Genomic DNA, 18,203 nt, shown 5'->3' with positions numbered 1-18,203 from the left:
TTGATGGATTCCTGTCTCACATTTAGGTCTTTCATCCATTTTGAGTCTATTTTTGTGTATGGTATAAGAAAATGGTCATTTCATTCTTTTGCATGTGGCTGTCCAATTTTCCCAACACTATTTTCTGAAAAGATTACCCTTTTTCCATTGGATAGTCTTTCCTGCTTTGTCGAAGATGAGTTGACCATAAAGTTTAGGGTCATTTGTGGGTTCTCTTTTCTTTTCCTTTGATCTATGTCTGTTTTTGTTTCAATATCATACTGTCTTGATGATTACAGCTTTGTAATACAGCTTGAAATCTGGAATTGCGATGCCACCAGCTTTGGTTTTCTTCTTCAACATTCTTTTGGCTATTAAGGGTCTCTTCTGGTATCATACAAATTTTAGGATTATTTGTTCCAGCTCTGTGAAAAAAGTTGATGGTATTTTGATAGGGGTTGCACTGAATGTATAGATTGCTTTAGGTAGCATAGACATTTTAACAATATTTGTTCTTCCAGTCCATGATCATGAAATGTTTTTCCATTTCATTATGTCTTCCTCAATTTCTTTCATGAGTGTTACATAGTTTTTAGAGTATGGATCCTTTCCCCCTTGGTTTATTCCTAGATGTATTATGGTTTTGGGTGCAATTGTAAATGGGATTGATTGCTTAATTTCTCTTCTTTCTGTCTCATTGTCAGTGTACAGAAATGCAACTGAATTCTGTGTATTGATTTTATATCTTGCCACATTGCTGAATTGCTGTATGAGTTCTAGCAATCTTGGGGTGGAGTCTTTTGAGTTTTCTATATACAGTATCATGTCATCTGCAAAGAGGGAGAGTTTGACTTCTTTGCCAATTAGGATTCCTTTTATTTCTTTTTGTGGTCTGATTGCTTGAGGCTAGGACTTCTAGTACTATGTTGAATAGCAGTGGACATCCCTCCTGTGTTCCTGACCTTAGGGGAAAAGTCTCTTGGTTTTTCCCCATTGAGAATGATATTCACTGTGGGCTTTTCATATATGGCTTTTATGATATCAAGATATATTCCCTATATTCCTAAACTGAGAAGAATTTTAATCAAGAAAGGATGCTGTACTTTGTCAAATGCTTTTTCTGTATCTAAAGAGAGGATCATATGGTTTTGTCCTTTCTTTTATTAGTGTAGTGTATCGCAGTGATTGATTTGCAGATATTGAACTTACCCTTGCAGCCCAGGAATAAATCTCATTGGTCATGGTGAATAATCCTTTTAATGTGCTTTTGGATCCAATTGGGCAATATCTTGGTGGGATTTTTGGCATCTATGTTCATCAGGGATCTTGGTCTATAATTCTCCTTTTTGGTGGAGTCTTTATCTGGCTTTGATGTCAAGGTAATGTTGGCCTCATAGAAAGAGTTTGGATGTTTTCCTTCCATTTCTATTTTTTGAAACAGCTTCCTAAGAATAGGTATTAATCCTTTTTTAAGTGTTTGCTATTAATCCTTTTTTAAGTGTTTGCTAGAATTCTCCTAGGAGGCCCTCTGGCTGTGAACTCTTGATGGGAGATTTCTTCCTTCCTTCCTTCCTTCCTTCCTTCCTTCCTTCCTTCCTTCCTTCCTTCCTTCCTTCCTTTCTTCTTTCTTTTTTAAATTTTTATTTATTTATGATAGTCACACACACACAGAGAGAGAGAGAGAGAGAGGCAGAGACATAGGCAGAGGGAGAAGCAGGCTCCAAGCACCAGGAGCCCGACGTGGGATTCGATCCCGGGTCTCCAGGATCGCGCCCTGGGCCAAAGGCAGGCGCTAAATCGCTGCTCCACCCAGGGATCCCTCTTTCTTTTTTTTAAAAAAGATTTTATTTACTTAGAGAGTCAGAGATAATGGCAGTCAGCACAAGGTCTGGGGGAGGGGGGTTGGTAGAGGGAGAAGCAGACTCCCCACTGAGCAGGGAGCCAGACGTGGTACTTGATCCTAAGACCTTGGCATCATGACCTGAGCCGAAGGCAGAGACTTAACTGACTGAGTCATCCAGCACCCTTCTTGGGAGATTTTTGATTAGTGTTTCAATTTCCTTGCTGGTTATGGGTCTGTTCAGGTTTTCTATTTCTTCCTGTTTCAGTTTTAGTAATTTATATGTCTCTAGGAATGCATCCATTTCTTCCAGGTTGCCTACTTTGTTGGCATTTATTTGCTTATAACATATTCTTATAATTTGTATTTCTTCCTTTTTGGTTGTGACCTCTCCTCTTTCATTCATGATTTTATTTATTTGAGTCCTTTCTCTTTTCTTTTTGATAAGTCTGGCTAGGGGTTTATCAATCTTACTAATTCTTTCAGAGAACTAATTCTTAGTTTCATTGATCTCCTCTGTTCTTTGGTTTCTATTTCATTGATTTCTTCTCTAATTTTTATAATTTCTCTTCTTGCTAGATTTAGGCTTTATTTGCTCTTCTTTCTCCAGCTCCTTTAGGTGTAAGGTTAGGCTGTGTATTTGAGACCTTTCTTGTTTCTTGAGAAAGGCTTATATTGCTATATACTTACCTCTTTAGACTACCTTTACTGCATCCCAAAGGTTTTGAACTGTTGTGTTTTGATTTTCATTTGTTTCTATGAATTTGAGTTCTTCTTTAATTTCTTGGTTGACCCAGTCATTCTTTAGTTGGGTGTTCTTTATCCTCCATATATTTGAGCTCTTTTCAGATTTCCTGTTATGATTGAGTTCCAGTTTCAAATAATTGTGGTCTGAAAATATGCAGAAAATTATCGCAATCTTTTGGTACCAGTTAAGACCTAATTTGTGACCCAGTATATGATCTATTCTGGAGCATGTTCCATGTGCACTCGTGAAGAATGTGTATTCTGTTGTTTAGGATGTAATGTTCTGAATTTATCTGAGAAGTCCATCTGGTCCAGTGTGTCATGCAAAGCCCTTGTTTTCCTGTTGATCTGCTTAGGTTGATCTGTCTATTGCAATAAGTGGGTTATTAAAGTCCCCTACTATTGTATTATTATCAATGTGTTTCTTTTATTTTGTTAATAATTGGTTTATATAACTGGCTATTCCCATATTAGGGGCATAAATATTTACAATAGTTAGATCTTCCTGTTGGATAGACCCTTTAATTATGATAGAGTTTCCTTCGTCTCTTATTACAGTCTTTGGTTAAAATCTAATTTGTCTGATACAAGGATTGCCACCCCAGCTTTCTTTTGATGTCCATTAGAATGATAAATGGTTTTCCACCCCCTCACTTTCAATCTCTAGATGTCTTTGAGTCTAAAATGAGTGTCTTGCAGACAGGATATCGATGGGTCTTGCTTTTTTATCCATTCTGATAACCTGTGTCTTTTGATTTGGGCATTTAGCTCATTTACATTCAGAGTAAGTATCAAAAGATATGAATTTAGTGCCATTGTATTACCTAAAGTTACTGTTTCTGTATATTGTTTCTGTTCCTTTCTGTGTTATTTTTGGGTTCTCTTTTTGCATAAAGGATCCCTTTCAATATATCCTGTAGGGCTAGCTTGTGATCACAATTTCTTTTACTTTCTGTTTGTCCTGGGAGCTTTTTATCTCTCTATTTTGAATGACTCCTAGCTTGATAAAATTTTCTTGGCTGCATATTTTTCTCATTTCTCACCCTATGTGCATCATTTCTGATCCTCCTTTATAATTACTGCCTCTTATTTCTGTTGACTTGATTTAAAAATTTGGACAAAACTTTTAAATAGTAGATAGAAAAAAAAACACTCCACCAATGTAATAGATAGATACTTGAGTTTTTTGGGGGGATGAGGAGCAAGAAGGAGGAAGGGATGACTTATAAGGGAAGAGTATGGAAAGTCACTTAAATGCCTTGTGATCACACACAATGTGTGATAATATATAATAATGTGTTAACTTGTTGGATTTTCTTCTTAAATAGTCCTAAATGCCACCATTAGGTGGAGGATTAATAGATGGTCATATGTGATGCTCCTCATTTCAATATCGTGCTTGGCAGGAACAAACCTCTTTCCTAAAATAATTGCAGGTGCCATTCTTTCATTTTATTCATGTTTACTTGAACAGGACCTACTACACTCTCAATCTTAGAAGTTTGCCTGATGTGACATTCCTGCGAGACTGTCACGATTTGTAACATTTGTTTATTAGTATCTGTGGCAACTAGAGTAGAAGCAATTCTAGATAGGTTTAAGTGCCAAAGAGTTTTGAATTTGGAAATATGATTTTAGCAGGATTTTTAAGTGTTGGCAGAAAACATTGGAGTGATCCTTTAGCAATGGCAGTAATCTGATCAGTCAGAAATAGCCAATGCTTTAACAAATGGGAGGCTGCCAGCAGGTGACGTTAATGCATGATAGATTAGGTGAGCTTGAGAAAAATCAAGAGATGGTGTTATAATACATGGAAACTGTGTAGTAGTATCAGAGAGGTGCTTAACATGAGAGTTTCCATGTGATGGATCTGCCATAGTTTTCTATTTAAGAGAGCAAGAAATTCTGAAAACTTCCTGACTCTTCTTCCCTCTTCTGGGTTTTTTTCCTGGTAGTGGTTCTCAACCCTCGCAACACATTAGAATTGCTGGAAGAGTTTTTAGAAATTACTAATGCTCGTGCTCCTCTCCTAGCAACCCCAATAAAATTGAGGCCTGGGTATTGGTATTTTTAAAAGAGCTCCACAGAGGAATCTAACATGCAACCAGGGTTGAGAAACACTGCTTTATAGCAGGGCATCAGAATTGTTTGGGCTGGGGCCTGTGAATCCATTTGCATTTCTGACAGGTTCCCAGGTGATATTGCTATTGAATTTAAGGCCATCACATTTTGAGGATCACCGAAAAGGCAGTTAAAAAAAGTCATTTGAGTTTAATTGATGGCTTGATCTTAGTTTTTAAAAACTATTAATAGAGATACATTGTAGGGTTAAAATTTGAGATTAAGGAATTTTATGTATATGATTCCTTTTATGTAAAAAAAGAAATAATCATTTTATTAAAATATTTTTTTGGGGGAAAAAGCCTTATCAGTAATAGCTAAAAGCTTTGTACAGTACTTCAGAGTTTAAAAAGCTAATGGATTTACTATTTTCTATTAGGCTTTTTGAACTATTTGAAATAACTTGTGTTTGTGATCCCCTCCCCCCCTTTTTAAACCTCATTATTTGAGAATCCTGCAGATTTCAGATCTTATGTTTTGTAATCTCTTTAGGTATCTTAATAGATGTAGCCCAAATAAAAATTCTCATTCTTGTTCAATAGAAGTTTTTAGGATTTTCAGTTTTGAGGGTTTATTTTGAGATGGGAGAAATGTTTTCTTTTTCGTTATTTTAAATATGTTGGGGGAATGGAGCCATACACAGAGAAGAATGGGGGTAAGTAGGAACGGAGAAGGAAAGAGTGCTTACAAGTTGGGGCAGAGTTAAAGGAAATAGAATCTTCCAGGTTTGGAAAGAGAGGAGGAGGAGGAGGCAGCCCAAGACTTCTAGGAATGAAGAAATGAAGGGTATGGATATGAATGATGGGTCCAAAAGCTTGGCCGAAGTTGCAGATTTTGTGCTCAAGTATGGATCCCTAAGACCTAGAGTTGATTCTCTTTTCTGCAAAACAGGTAGATAAAGGAAAAAATATTAGTTCTAATGACTTAACTCTGCAACAAAGGATAGTTTTATGGCAGTTATACTGTTTGTAGATAGCACTGGCTCTTGTTGCTTTATTTGGATATTGAGAATTTGTAGTCCTGAATGACCGCTTCCAATGTTACTCTGTGCTTTTCAGAAACCATCCTCAGCCTTTGATCACAATGCTTGAACACAGACCTGATTGCTGGCCAGTACTTCTGCAGCAACTGACAGCTTTTTTCCAGCAATGCCCAAAAAGGTAAAGTAAAATGAATGAGGGAGATGGGGAATGGGGTATGCTCATTTTAGAGCTTTTTTTCTTTTTTTAAACTACTTTACATTGTTTTCTCTTGAAGAAAAGAAATGTTTTAGATCAGGATATAGTTTTGTTTTCTTTTTAAGAGAGGAAAAAAAAGCCTACTGGCCTTAATTGATGGTTGAAATATTGCATGAGGAAAGTTATTATTAAAGAAGTTAAGCATTGGTTAGTTAGGAAAGTTGATTAGAAATATTTGGTAAACTACTACACAATGCATGGAAAAGATAGCTTCTTCTCCCTGGAAATTCATCAGTGAGTTTTCTCTTCTTTGGAATCCTGCCAGTTGGGATCAAGTAATACCGCCACACCTGGCCTTAGTTTAGCTTGGCGAGGATGTTCTGATGGTCCTTAGAACTACCCTCTTCTTCCATTCTTAGTGTCATGACGCCGACTCGAATTCTCATCAGTTGCTGTGGCTTTTGCCACCTGTTCCTAACTGGCATCTCTGCCTGCAATCCTGTCCTGCTCAGAATGATTCTCTAAACATCCATCAGGGTGTTTTATCAAGAGAGTAAATCTTGTTGTATCACTCCCTTACTTAAATTAACACAATTGTGGTTTTCCAGTTGCACTTTGCATAGTGTGGGCTGAGCATGGGGACTGCCCTCTAACCTGTTAGCTCTTTCTATAGAACTCACATGTTGATATCTTATGGTAACTCTCTGCTGGCAAACAACAGTGTGGCTTCCTGAAATAGTTGGAAGATCCCTTCGCTAGAGGATAAAATCTAGTTTGTTATGCTAGGCTTTCTTCATGATATACTTTCTACCTATTTCCCCAGTTTTCTCTGGACTTACTAATTTATGAACTGTGTATTCAGCAGTACACTGACTTGCTTTTGTTTCCGCACAGAGAACCATGCTATACCCTCACATCTGTGCTTTTGCTTATCAGTACCTACCTCACTCTTGAATTGTATCTCTACCCTTTCCTGACTCATTTCTCTATCTATCTATCTATCTATCTATCATCTATCTATAAAAATATTTTGTTTATTCATGAAAGACACAGAGAGAGAGGCAGAGACATAGGCAGAGGGAGAAGCAGGCTCCCCATGGGTGATTTCTAACATTTTTGTACTTTATTGTCTTATAATGACTCTATGTGAAAACTTCCAAAAGGCAGGGATTGCGCCTCATTAGTAGTTGTATTAATAATGCTTGGCCCATTTCTAGTTGCTCTCTATAAGTGTTGAATTTATGAACATGAAGTGTGTTGCAGAGGGCTTCCTAATATATAATATCATTATACACTTTGTACCATCATGCAAGGTCATGATAGGATAGTATTGTCCCAGGTAATCCAATGCCTGAGGTAAAGTCACCACGCCAGCTACATCATATTTTCTTCCTCTTGAGGGTCTTACCGTGTCCTATACATATAGTTTCTTAGAACACCTTTTCTGAATTCATAACTTCAATGTTAGATGGGATTTCTAGGCATGGTGTACTGCTATATGAAGGCTTAAAAGACATAGGGAACTTTGAATCATCTGCCAGTGAGAAAAATTCATGTGACATTTGGATAATAGCTCAAAATAAACATCACTGTCCTCTTTTCCCTCACCTAGATTGCATTTTCAAAGGTAGGATATTAGTATTTCCTAAATAAGGCTTTCCTCATCTTTGCCAGAAAGTAAAAATAATTAACTTATACATTTTTAAAATGAAATTTCTCGCTCTTGTTAAATAGATTAGGTTATTTTATGAAAGATGCTACTGCTGTTGTGCCAGATTTATTATTAAGGTTGTTTTCAGGGTAATCCTCAAGAATATCTTTCTTTCCCAATTCTTGAATTAGCCATCATGTAATTAATTACCTTTCAGTTATCTTCATTTCAAAGGAGTATTATACTGGGATTTGGAAGTAGTTATTATAATGAAATATGTCCAGATATTCATAAGACAAAAGAGATTATTAATTGACTTTGGTTTTTTCACTGATAAGCTTCTATTGACTTTTTTCATTCAAGTTTTCAGGTGTTAGATTATTGCTATCTAGAGCCTTTTGGAACTTCTAAATTAAATTTATTTGCTAAGAATAAGTTCAGCTGCCTCGTTTCTACTTTTACACTATGGGATTATTCTTTGCAGTATGAAATTGATAATTCTGGTTGCATTTTTCAACAGACCATTTGTTTCCTGAGATTTAATTTTAGAGCAAGTTAACTTAGTAACTTAGTACATAGTAACTTTACTTGTTTAGAAGGTAATGAAGGAAAGTTGGTGATTTAATTTACTAAGAATATAAATAGTGATTCACAACTATGGGGAGAAGGCAAAATGTTGTGAAGGTAGCTTGTATTCTGGCTCTTCCTGTGTTAAGAATTGTTGATTAGCTGGGTTCATTTTTAATAGTATGTAGATGTCCTGAAATGACAGTGTATCTTTGTGCTAGATGTTTTGGGAATTATTTTGTAATTAAATTCTGCATTCATTTATAGAAGGCCTATGATTTAATTAATTAATTAATTAATTTTTATTTATTTATGATAGTCACACACAGAGAGAGAGGCAGAGACACAGGCAGAGGGAGAAGCAGGCTCCATGCACCGAGAGCCCGACATGGGATTCAATCCCGGGTCTCCAGGACCGTGCTCTGGGCCAAAGGCAGGCGCCAAACCGCTGCGCCACCCAGGGATCCCCAAGGCCTGTGATTTTAAGACCTGAGAATTGCATAAATTGTCAATGACATCATTGTCTTTAGGCCTGGTACTTTAAAAGTTTATCTAGTCTCACACATAATTTCTCAGATAAAGGGATGAAAGAGAGTAACACCAAACGACTTTCTCAAGGTCACATGGTTAGTTAGCGGTTGAGATGGGCCTAAAGCCTGTTTCTTCACTTCTATTCTCAGTTTTTCCTCATCACCTCTCCATCCATGAACATAAATAGAAAAGTCTTCTGTGTAAATAGATATATGCACAGTTAGTTTGTAAACATTCTTAATCACTTTGGGATTTCAGGTTGTCTGTTTTATTATATTTCTTTTTTTCCTTTAGACCTGTCAATTTCATACTCCACTGAAATGACAGTCATCAGATACCACATAGGAAATACACAATCTAAAATCAGGACAGATTAAGCCAAAGAAATTTTTAAACAGTGTATTGTCCTAAGGAAGCACAACATTACATTTGTGATGTCAAACAATAACAGCATCTTGGAACTACGTTTCTTTATATGAACCTTGCAGTTCACCTTCAGGATCTCAAAGTAGGAGAAAACGGATAAGCTATACATGGATGTTCTTGATACCTGGATAGTGTGTATTCTTTGGGGAATACATTATTAGAGATGGGGAAACAATATTTCTTAATTTTAATTTCTGGAAACGTCTTCGTATTCTAGCCTACACATACATCGTCTGGTTGCTTGATCTGTGAAGGTTTTTTTAGTTTCCTAAAGTGGATGGTTTTTTTTTTTTTTTTTTTTAATATATTTTTTAATTTCTTATTTATGATAGTCACAGAGAGAGAGAGAGGCAGAGACACAGGCAGAGGGAGAAGCAGGCTCCATGCACCGGGAGCCCGACGTGGGATTCGATCCCGGGTCTCCAGGATCGCGCCCTGGGCCAAAGGCAGGCGCCAAACCGCTGCGCCACCCAGGGATCCCCATGTTACAGTAATAATTTGCACTCAGAAGTCCTCAGAAATTTTTTTATAGATTGTGTAAATATTTGTCTCATGAGAAAAAAGTTCCTCCAGCTTGTGAGCTCTATCCAAACAAGTATTTATTCTTGTTTCTTGCTTTGTTTCTAGCACATAGAAGAGTGAATGGTATACTGTAGGTACTCAGTAAATTTTGCCAAGAGAATAAATGAATAAATAAATCTTAGCAGTTACCTTTAAAATTATTATTAATGTTAATGGTGTTTTGAAATTACATTGCTATATAATGTATAGGATTATAAATTTATGTTGTCAAGCATAATTCCAGTAGCATTTCCTCCATGAAGTATTGCATTTTATACCTTTGGTTTAGGAGTTTTCACTTTCTGTCCTCTAGTCCAGGAACAGAGCTGATTGCTAGTGTTGGAGTGTATGCTTTTTTTTTTTTTTTTAAGGTTTATTTATTTATTTGAGAGAGAGAAAAAGGGAGCATAAGCCAGAGTAGAGGGGGAGAGGAAGAGAGAAAATCCTAAACAGACTTGTGGAGCCTGGCGCTGGGCTCAATCCCAGGACCCTGAGATCATGACGTGAGGCAAAGCCAAGAGGCAGATGCTTAACCAGCTGAGCCACCCGGGCATCCCTAGACTGTATGCCTCTTAAGGATAGATAATGCCTGTTCATCTTTGTATCTTATCTAATAATTCCTTATGTATAGTAAATATGAAACATTAAAGTAAAATTATGATACTTGCATGCCATTTGTGAAACTATGATTTTGTGTAACTGAATCAATGAATTTAGTGATTGAATATCTTTGGAGGCCTCATATGTTATTATTGGTGATACAGCAGTAAACAGAAATCTGTGCTCTCTTTTGGCTTATAGTCTGGCCAGATAGAGATACTAAATAAGTAATGACAATAAATTCATTGTCCTGTAGAAGCACATAATGGGGATCTGCCTTAGGCTAGATTAAGGGCAGGCCCTCAGGGAGTCATTTTAAAGGAGAGATCTAGATAATAGGAATTAGCAGAGGAAGGAACAGGAAAGGCAGAAAGAGGAGAATGTTATAGGCAGAGGGAACAGCAAGAGGGAAGAAAGCTTGGATAACTTGATTGAACATCTGAAAGACATTTAGTGTAGCAGAGGGGAGCAAGAAATGAGGCTGACAAGACAAGCAGAGGTTAAATTATGGAGGGTTTGTAAATTGGGCTAAGTACTTTATCTTAAGGGGGGCATACTCTTTTAAGCTGGTTAATGACCTGATCAAATGTTTATACCTAAAGGGTCATTCTGGTACTTTAGTGACTTTGGATGTGGAGTTATTGAGATATATTTAAATCTAAATAGAGAGGAAAGGTTTGTAAAGCCTTCCTCCTTTGCATGGGAAGAGCTTAAGAGGAAGGACTTGGCAAATGACTTTACCTCTCTCTGCTTTAATTTTTGCATCTATGTAATGGGATGGTTTTATTTCATAGGGTTGTGGTGAGGATGACTTGAGTTGAAAGGCAAAAAGTGTAGTAGATTGGGCATCCCATGTGTTAGACAAGTAAATGTTAACTATTCATATAATCTTCCTGGAATGTCCATATGGTTTTGTTTTACATAGACTTTCACCTATAGAATTTTTCCAAAAATGAATGCCTATGTCCTGTTCCTGGAGAGTGGATCCTGATATCTGTAATTCCTGAAAGGTCCTAGGATAATTTTGAGGTTCACCCAAGACTGGTCCTGTAGATGTTATTCTGATATGCAAATAGAGATTCTCTCAGTCCTGGGCATTTCTCCTGGTACACAAAGAACTGATTGGCATGGATCCAGGTAGGTCATGGTGGAATTGAAGAATCATGAAAGAAAGTTACCCTTGATAGTATCCTAGTTTGTGATGAACTCTAAGTTGATGTTTGACAATTACTGCATGGTCCTCTGTTTAGCTTGATGACTGGCTTATGTGTCAAATGATTTGCAGGTCAGAAGTTTCATGTATCCAAATAATGGCACCATTTCTGTGGTATCTATATTGCGAACCATCCCAGTTACAGGAATATGCTAAACTCCGACTAACCCTGCTAAAAGTCTTACTTCAACCCTGGGTTCCTAGTGACATGGGACAGCCATCCACATTGGAACAACAGATACTTCAGCTGTGTTGTGACATGGTTCCGTGTTTGCAGGTAAGGCCCCTCATCCTCACTGATAGACTGTTAGCACCAGTGAAGTGTTGGTTGTTATCATCACGCATAAAGTAGAACCCGTGTGATTTTCCAGCTTGGAAATAAGCCTGGCTTGCTTGCTTTCTTTCTTTTTCTTTCTTTCTTTCTTTCTTTCTTTCTTTCTTTCTTTTTTTCTTTCTTTCTTTCTTTAAAAAAAAAGATTGTATTTATTTATTCATGAGAGATACAGAGAGAGAGGCAGAGACATAGGCAGAGGGAGAAACAGATTCCTCGCAGGGAGCCTGATGTGGAACTCCATCCCCAGAACCCAGGATCACTCCCTGAGCCAAAGGCATCCCTAAGCCTGGCCTTGGAAATGCTGGCAGGGATGAAAAGCTGAGACACCTGCACCCCAATGTTTATAGCAGCAATGTCCACAATAGCCAAACTATGGAAGGAGTCTCAGTGTCCATCGAAAGATGAATAGATAAAGAAGATGTGGTCTGTATATACAATGGAATATTACTCAGCCATTAGAAATGGCGAATACCCACTATTTTCTTTGACATAGATGGAACTGGAGGGTATGATACTGAGTGAAGTAAGTCAATCAGAGAAGGACAATCATTATATGGTTTCACTCATATGGGGAATATAAAAAGTAGTGAAAGGAATTATAGGGGAAAGGAGAGAAAATGAGTGGGAAAAATTAGAGAGGGAGACAAACCATGAGAGACTCCTAACTCTGGGAAATGAACAAGGGGTAGGAGGGCACTTGACAGAATGAGCACTAGGTGTTATAGTATATGTTGGGAAATCAAACTCCAATAAAAAAAAAAAGCTTGCAGGCTTTTGGTGATGATGAAGTAGCCACACCTAGATTTAACCTTAACATATATCATGTTAACTAAGTTTGCAGAAACAGAAATCAGCACAGTCCATTCGAGGATTAGTAAGAATGAAAACTTTGTGTTGTTCAAGGAAGACTTCTCAGGCTAAAGAATTTTGAATTGAGTTTCTCCTTGTGGTAGACACAAGAGAGTTACAAGAAAAGAAAAAAGACCTGTGTACAGATTAGGAAAAGATGTGCCTCTGGGCAGACACAGCCCTGGAGATGCAGGGCTTGGCCAGATGAATGGTGGCTCCATTCCAGTTTCCTCGTGTCTCCTTACAATGCAGGTAGTGACCCTGATGCCTCCTGCTCGTGAGAAGCCCACAGTCTAGTAAGGGAGTTAAGATGAGTCTATAAATTCTCGTAATTTTTTTTTTTTTAAATTTTTATTTATTTATGATAGTCACAGAGAGAGAGAGAGAGGCAGAGACACAGGCAGAGGGAGAAGCAGGCTCCATGCACTGGGAGCCCAACGTGGGATTCGATCCCGGGTCTCCAGGACTGCGCCCTGGGCCAAAGGCAGGCGCCAAATCGCTGCGCCACCCAGGGATCCCAAATTCTCGTAATTTGAAGTAGATGGATAAAAGGTGTTTAACAGGTATGGATAAAATGCCTGGGAAGTTAGAGGGAGAAATAAATAAGAACTAGTTTCTCCATAACTGCAGATTAAAAAAAAAACAACAAAAAAACCAAAAAGCCAGTAGCCAGTGTTTTGTGATGTTAGTGTAGTGATTAATTTATTAGGCTGTTTCTCTCATTGTCAAGCTTTGTCATTTGCCTAAATCTGGGCACCATGCTGCTTAGCTGATTGAGGGAATCTGAAAATTTTTCAAACTGATCACTTGAGGTCACAGATGACCTGTTTTAAGTTTGTGTTAGCAAAAAGTGACTGTAGTGAATCTTGCCTTTGCGACTCATAAATAGGCTTTCCTGTAATCAAGGCAGAGAAAAGTTAATTAAAACGAATTCTCCTGTGGCTTTTCCAAAGCTTTTGTTTTGTGTGGGCCATAAGGCAATGTATAGGCAGGACATCTTGAACTGGGGTATGCATTTTCCATCACATGTTTGGAGACCCGGTGTGCTGCGCTTGGGTGGATGTTTGCCTTCATCCTCATGAACCTGTTCAGACCAGCCTAAATAACTTCTACAAGTGAGCTCTGTAGGATATTTTTAGGAATCTGTGGCTTGTTAATATACTCGAGAGAGGTGAAGAGAAAAAAGGGGATAGAAACATTATTTGGAACTATGGAACTAGCAACATAAATACATTTGATCTCTTAACAAATTGGCTTTGTTAGAATACGAGAATTCTGAGCGTCAGGAGGGATCTTAGTGGGAACATAATCCATTTTCCCACTGATTACAGGTATTTCTTAAACTCTCTGAGATAACAGTTCCATGACTAAATATTTAAATGATAAGAAGCATGTTATTTTGCAAGGCAACCTTTATTTTAAGTACTTCTAATTGACCTGCATTTCCCTAAGAGTTTACCCATTAGTCTCTGTTCAAAGAACACAACAGAATAGGCTTTAAAAAAAAGCCAGTTTGCATCCTATTTTATGTTGTTTCTTTCTTCTTTCCCTTTTTTCCTTTCAATCCTTCCCTCTTCTCTTTCCTTCATCACTTTCTGTACTAGGGTTTCCAGAATTTTCATTGTCTGTTGCCAGGAATTCTCTAGTTTATTAGTGCTCAGAATATGTTATTATGAAATGTTCTTTTTAGAGCTGAATATACTCCTATATTTGTCGGCTGACCCATACTGTGCACGTGAATAGAATCTCATCAATTAAAAAAAATTGTTATTTCAGAAATAGCCATGCCACCCTGTTGACCCATGATGGGGCAATGGTTAATGAAATTTCTAATTTCTTTTCATGCCACTTGCTCTTTCATTTTGTATTTGTGGCATTGTCTCTAGATTTACCTGGCTTAAACTTCATTATTGACTTTGGTCCAAATAGTTCTTTCTTTTTAATTGTGACTCTTGTCACTGCATGTTATCCATTGCACATAATCTAGTGCTACATGGATAGGAGATTACTTCACAAGTATTGTAAAAAATTTTGGTAATACTAAAGATTAGAGAGTCTTTAATGCTAACTTGTTGAGGTTGCCCCCCAATTTTTTTATTATGGAAAATTTCAAGTATGCCCGAAAAAGACATTCAAGGAAACATATTGTTCAATCAACACGAGGCTTTGTTTGTTTTAAATCTCTTCTTGGTGGCCTTTTGCTGCTCCCATTGTATATTTGCAAAAGAGTAAAAATAATTTAGCTACTTGACTGTTCACATTTATTTTTTAATAACTTAGTATTTTCTGTCTCTTCTCTTTTGATCTTTTAATGTCTTTTTTTCCCTCTTGTTTGCTAGGAATTAATTTTTCTCTTTGTATAACTTAGAGTCCTTTTGGGTTATTATGGTGGAAACGATTGGTGAAAGGTACAGCTGGTCAACTGTAGGCTTTCCTCTTGATGGATTTAACAGACACAAGGCTTCTGATTGAAGCAGATGGTTCATTGTTTGTAATCTCTGGTAAATGCCAATGTGTCTGTGAGCAGGACCATATCCTTAATACCAACTCCAGAATTTTGATCGGAACAGCTGGGTTTGAATTGAATTGGGATTTTCAAGAGCACCCAAGTCCTTCCTATCTAATGTATTAGCCTGTTGAGAAGACACCCTACCATTTGAATATGGTCTTTCATTGCATCTGCCAAGTGTGGAAATGATGCTTTCAGTTAAGGGTGTCTGAGCAAATATCTTCCAGATGAAGGGCTTAGTAGTACATTAGAATAACATGCCAACCCTTTTCTTCCAGGTAACTGTGTTGGAATTGTTGAAAGGAGAGTTCATTTGGAGAACTCAAAACCAACTTTAATTAATTTTCTTCAACATGTTGGCACTGTTGTATAATTTGTCCCAAAAAGAAAAATCTGCACTTAGAGAAGTCAGAAAAACAAATGAAAACAATTTGTGTCAGCCAGCAGTAACAAAAAACGGTAGCAAATTGTACTTTGGTTAGTGACAAAAAAAGGCAGAGTTTAGACTTGGCTTAATCCTCTTTGAGTTATGTAAATGTCTTTATCTCTTTAAGTCTTTAAAGGTTTAGAAAAAAAAGATTGTTAATGCTTCTTTTTTGGTTTAAAATTATCTTTTGTTCTGTATATTATTTTCATATCATATAATGACTTCTTTAAACAGGTAAAAGATTTGATCCAGACAACAGAAGTGATGCTGTTTATTGAGGAAGTCTATTTAAGCCTTCTGCGTCATCCCATTTTCTGGAAAGTTCAGCTTACTCAGTTGACCCTTCAGCTATTGTGTGTCTGCGAAGTCAGCTTAAAGATAACTGGGGAATGTTCATCTCTAATTCACCTGTTAGACCACAGTGTTGAACTTCTGATGGAGGTAAGGATAGTATAAAATTTTAATATGTCTATTTTCCTAATTGGATCTTTGAGTAGCAGGGTGAGTGTGCTCTTTTATTTTATTGCATACCAAATATGTTTTGATCAAATATTATTAGATCATACTATTAATGTACTATTGTCGTCTATTATATAAATGATTCACCAAATTTGGAGCACCAGTTATGAATCTACCACTGTGGCATTTTTTTCCCATTTATTTATGAAGTACACAAGTATTGAACACCGATTATATGCCAGACTCTAGAGAGTATATATCTAAAAAGACACTTTTGTGATCTCAAGGGACTTACAGACATGCAAATAAATAATTTAAATAACTGTAGTACGATAAAGGTAAATGATTTTATGGGAGTATGTGCACTGGGAGTACAAGTTAAGGGAAGTAGGGCATGAGTTCAGATTTGAGGATGTCTGCTTGAGTTTGCCTGATACAGGAGCACCTGGATGGCTCAGTGGTTGAGCATCTGCGTTTGGCTCAGGTCACAGTCCTGGGGTACTGGTATCCAGTCCCGCATCAGGCTCTCTGCAGGGAGCCTACTTCTTCCTCTGCCTATGTCTCTGCCTCTCTCTCTGTGTCTCTCATGAATAAATAAATAAAATCTTAAAGAAAAAAAAAGGGTTTCCCTGATACAAACCAGATGTTGGGGAGGCATTCCAGATGTGGAATAGCATGTGCCCAAACACAAAAACATGACCTAGCACGGCAGCCATGACCTAATCAGAAAACAAAGTGTCAGTATTGCTGACAGATTAATATGTAGGAGGTAAGGCTGGGTCTACCATGAAAGATCTTCCATGCCACGTGAGTGGGTTGACAATTTTATCTTCTAGGCAGTGGCATGCTATTGGAGACCTTTCTGCATAGAGGTTCCCTCATATTTTTGTATGTGGACGATGGCTGTGGTGGGAGAGTGGAGGAGGTTTTAGAGCAGGGCAGTGCTATTAGCACAGGAAGCGAGGAGGCATTTCTTAGACAGCTGGGGTGGCATAAACAATGCAAATTTATTTCTCACACTTCTTGAGACTAGGAAGTCCAATATCAAGGTGTAGACCAACTGGATTCTGGTGAGGGATATCTTCTTGGTTTGTAGATAGGTGCCTCCTTGCTGTGTTCTCACACGGTGGGGAGTGAGCAAGAGAGAGCTATGATTTCTTTCTTTCTATCATCTATCTATCTATCTATCTATCTATCTATCTATCTATCATCTATCAAAAAAAAAAAGATTTTATTTATTTATTCATGGGAGAGAGAGAGAGAGAGAGAGGCAGAGACACAGGCAGAGGGAGAAGCAGGCTCCATGCAGGGAGCCTGATGTGGGACTCAATCCCGGGTCTCCAGGATCACAACATGGGCTGAAGGCAGCCCTAAACTGCTGAGCCACCCAGGCTGCCCTATTATTTCTTTTTAAAAGAACAGTAATCTTACTGGATTTTGGCCCATCCTTATGACCTCATTTAATTTTTAACTACTTCTGTACTCCAAATACCAACAGATTGGTAGTTAGATCTTCAACATATGTATTTGTGTGGCAGGGACACAGTTCAGCCCATAGCAAGGGGCTAATTAGGGGAAGAGAGTAGGAACAAGTAGAAGAGGGAGGGAAAGAGAGAGGAAGGAGATGAAATCAATAGGGCTTTGTGGCTGATTAGAGGGTCAAGGAGAAGCTCCTTGGCAGGGTCTCAGCTGTCTCTTTTGAGCACCTGGAGGGTACCATTCACTTTGTGTAATGGTAGCTGATGTTGGAGGGAAGATGATAAATTTGGCTTTAGATATGCTTGGTTTGAGGTATGTGTGGATCACGGGCAGTTGGTTATAGGGTTTGAAAATTCGAGATGGAAGCTGAGACTAAAAGTATAGATTTGTTGACCGCTACTTTGGAGTGGGGGTTTTACCCATGGGATTACATTACTTGGGTTTTCTTGGAACTCCAGGGGCTAGAGTGTACTGAAAATGAGAAAGTGTGGCCAGAGGATCCTATGACAAGCGGAAGAGATCAGGACATGAAAATCAAGGAAAGGCTCTTTCAAAAATGGGAATGGTCAACAGTGTTATGGAGAGAGTGTTTAAAGTAAGGTATGGCAAGTACTCTTAGGGTGCAGTAAATAGACGTTTATTGTTTACATTAGAGGAAGCTGTTTCAGTGCAGGGGTGGGGTGATAGAAACCAAATTAGAATAAAGGAGAAAAGAAAAAGAATAAAGGAGTA

At 37.8% G+C, this 18,203-nt stretch overlaps 1 protein-coding gene across 3 annotated transcripts in view; it reads left to right on the top strand.

Annotated features, from left to right (window-relative positions):
* The window catches only part of FOCAD (focadhesin), a 308,502-nt gene that overhangs the window by 73,017 nt on the left and 217,282 nt on the right, over positions 1-18,203 (top strand). For all 3 annotated transcript variants that reach the window (XM_041762114.1, XM_041762115.1, XM_041762113.1), the window contains 3 exons: positions 5,746-5,847; positions 11,487-11,691; positions 15,768-15,974. In XM_041762114.1, coding sequence (XP_041618048.1) covers positions 5,746-5,847; positions 11,487-11,691; positions 15,768-15,974 — 514 coding nt within the window. The remainder of the gene's footprint in view (positions 1-5,745; positions 5,848-11,486; positions 11,692-15,767; positions 15,975-18,203) is intronic.

Source organism: Vulpes lagopus, chromosome 7 (genome assembly GCF_018345385.1).
Source record: "Vulpes lagopus strain Blue_001 chromosome 7, ASM1834538v1, whole genome shotgun sequence".
Classification (NCBI taxonomy): Eukaryota; Metazoa; Chordata; class Mammalia; order Carnivora; family Canidae; genus Vulpes; species Vulpes lagopus.
This window is presented reverse-complemented; position numbering and strand designations above follow the sequence as displayed.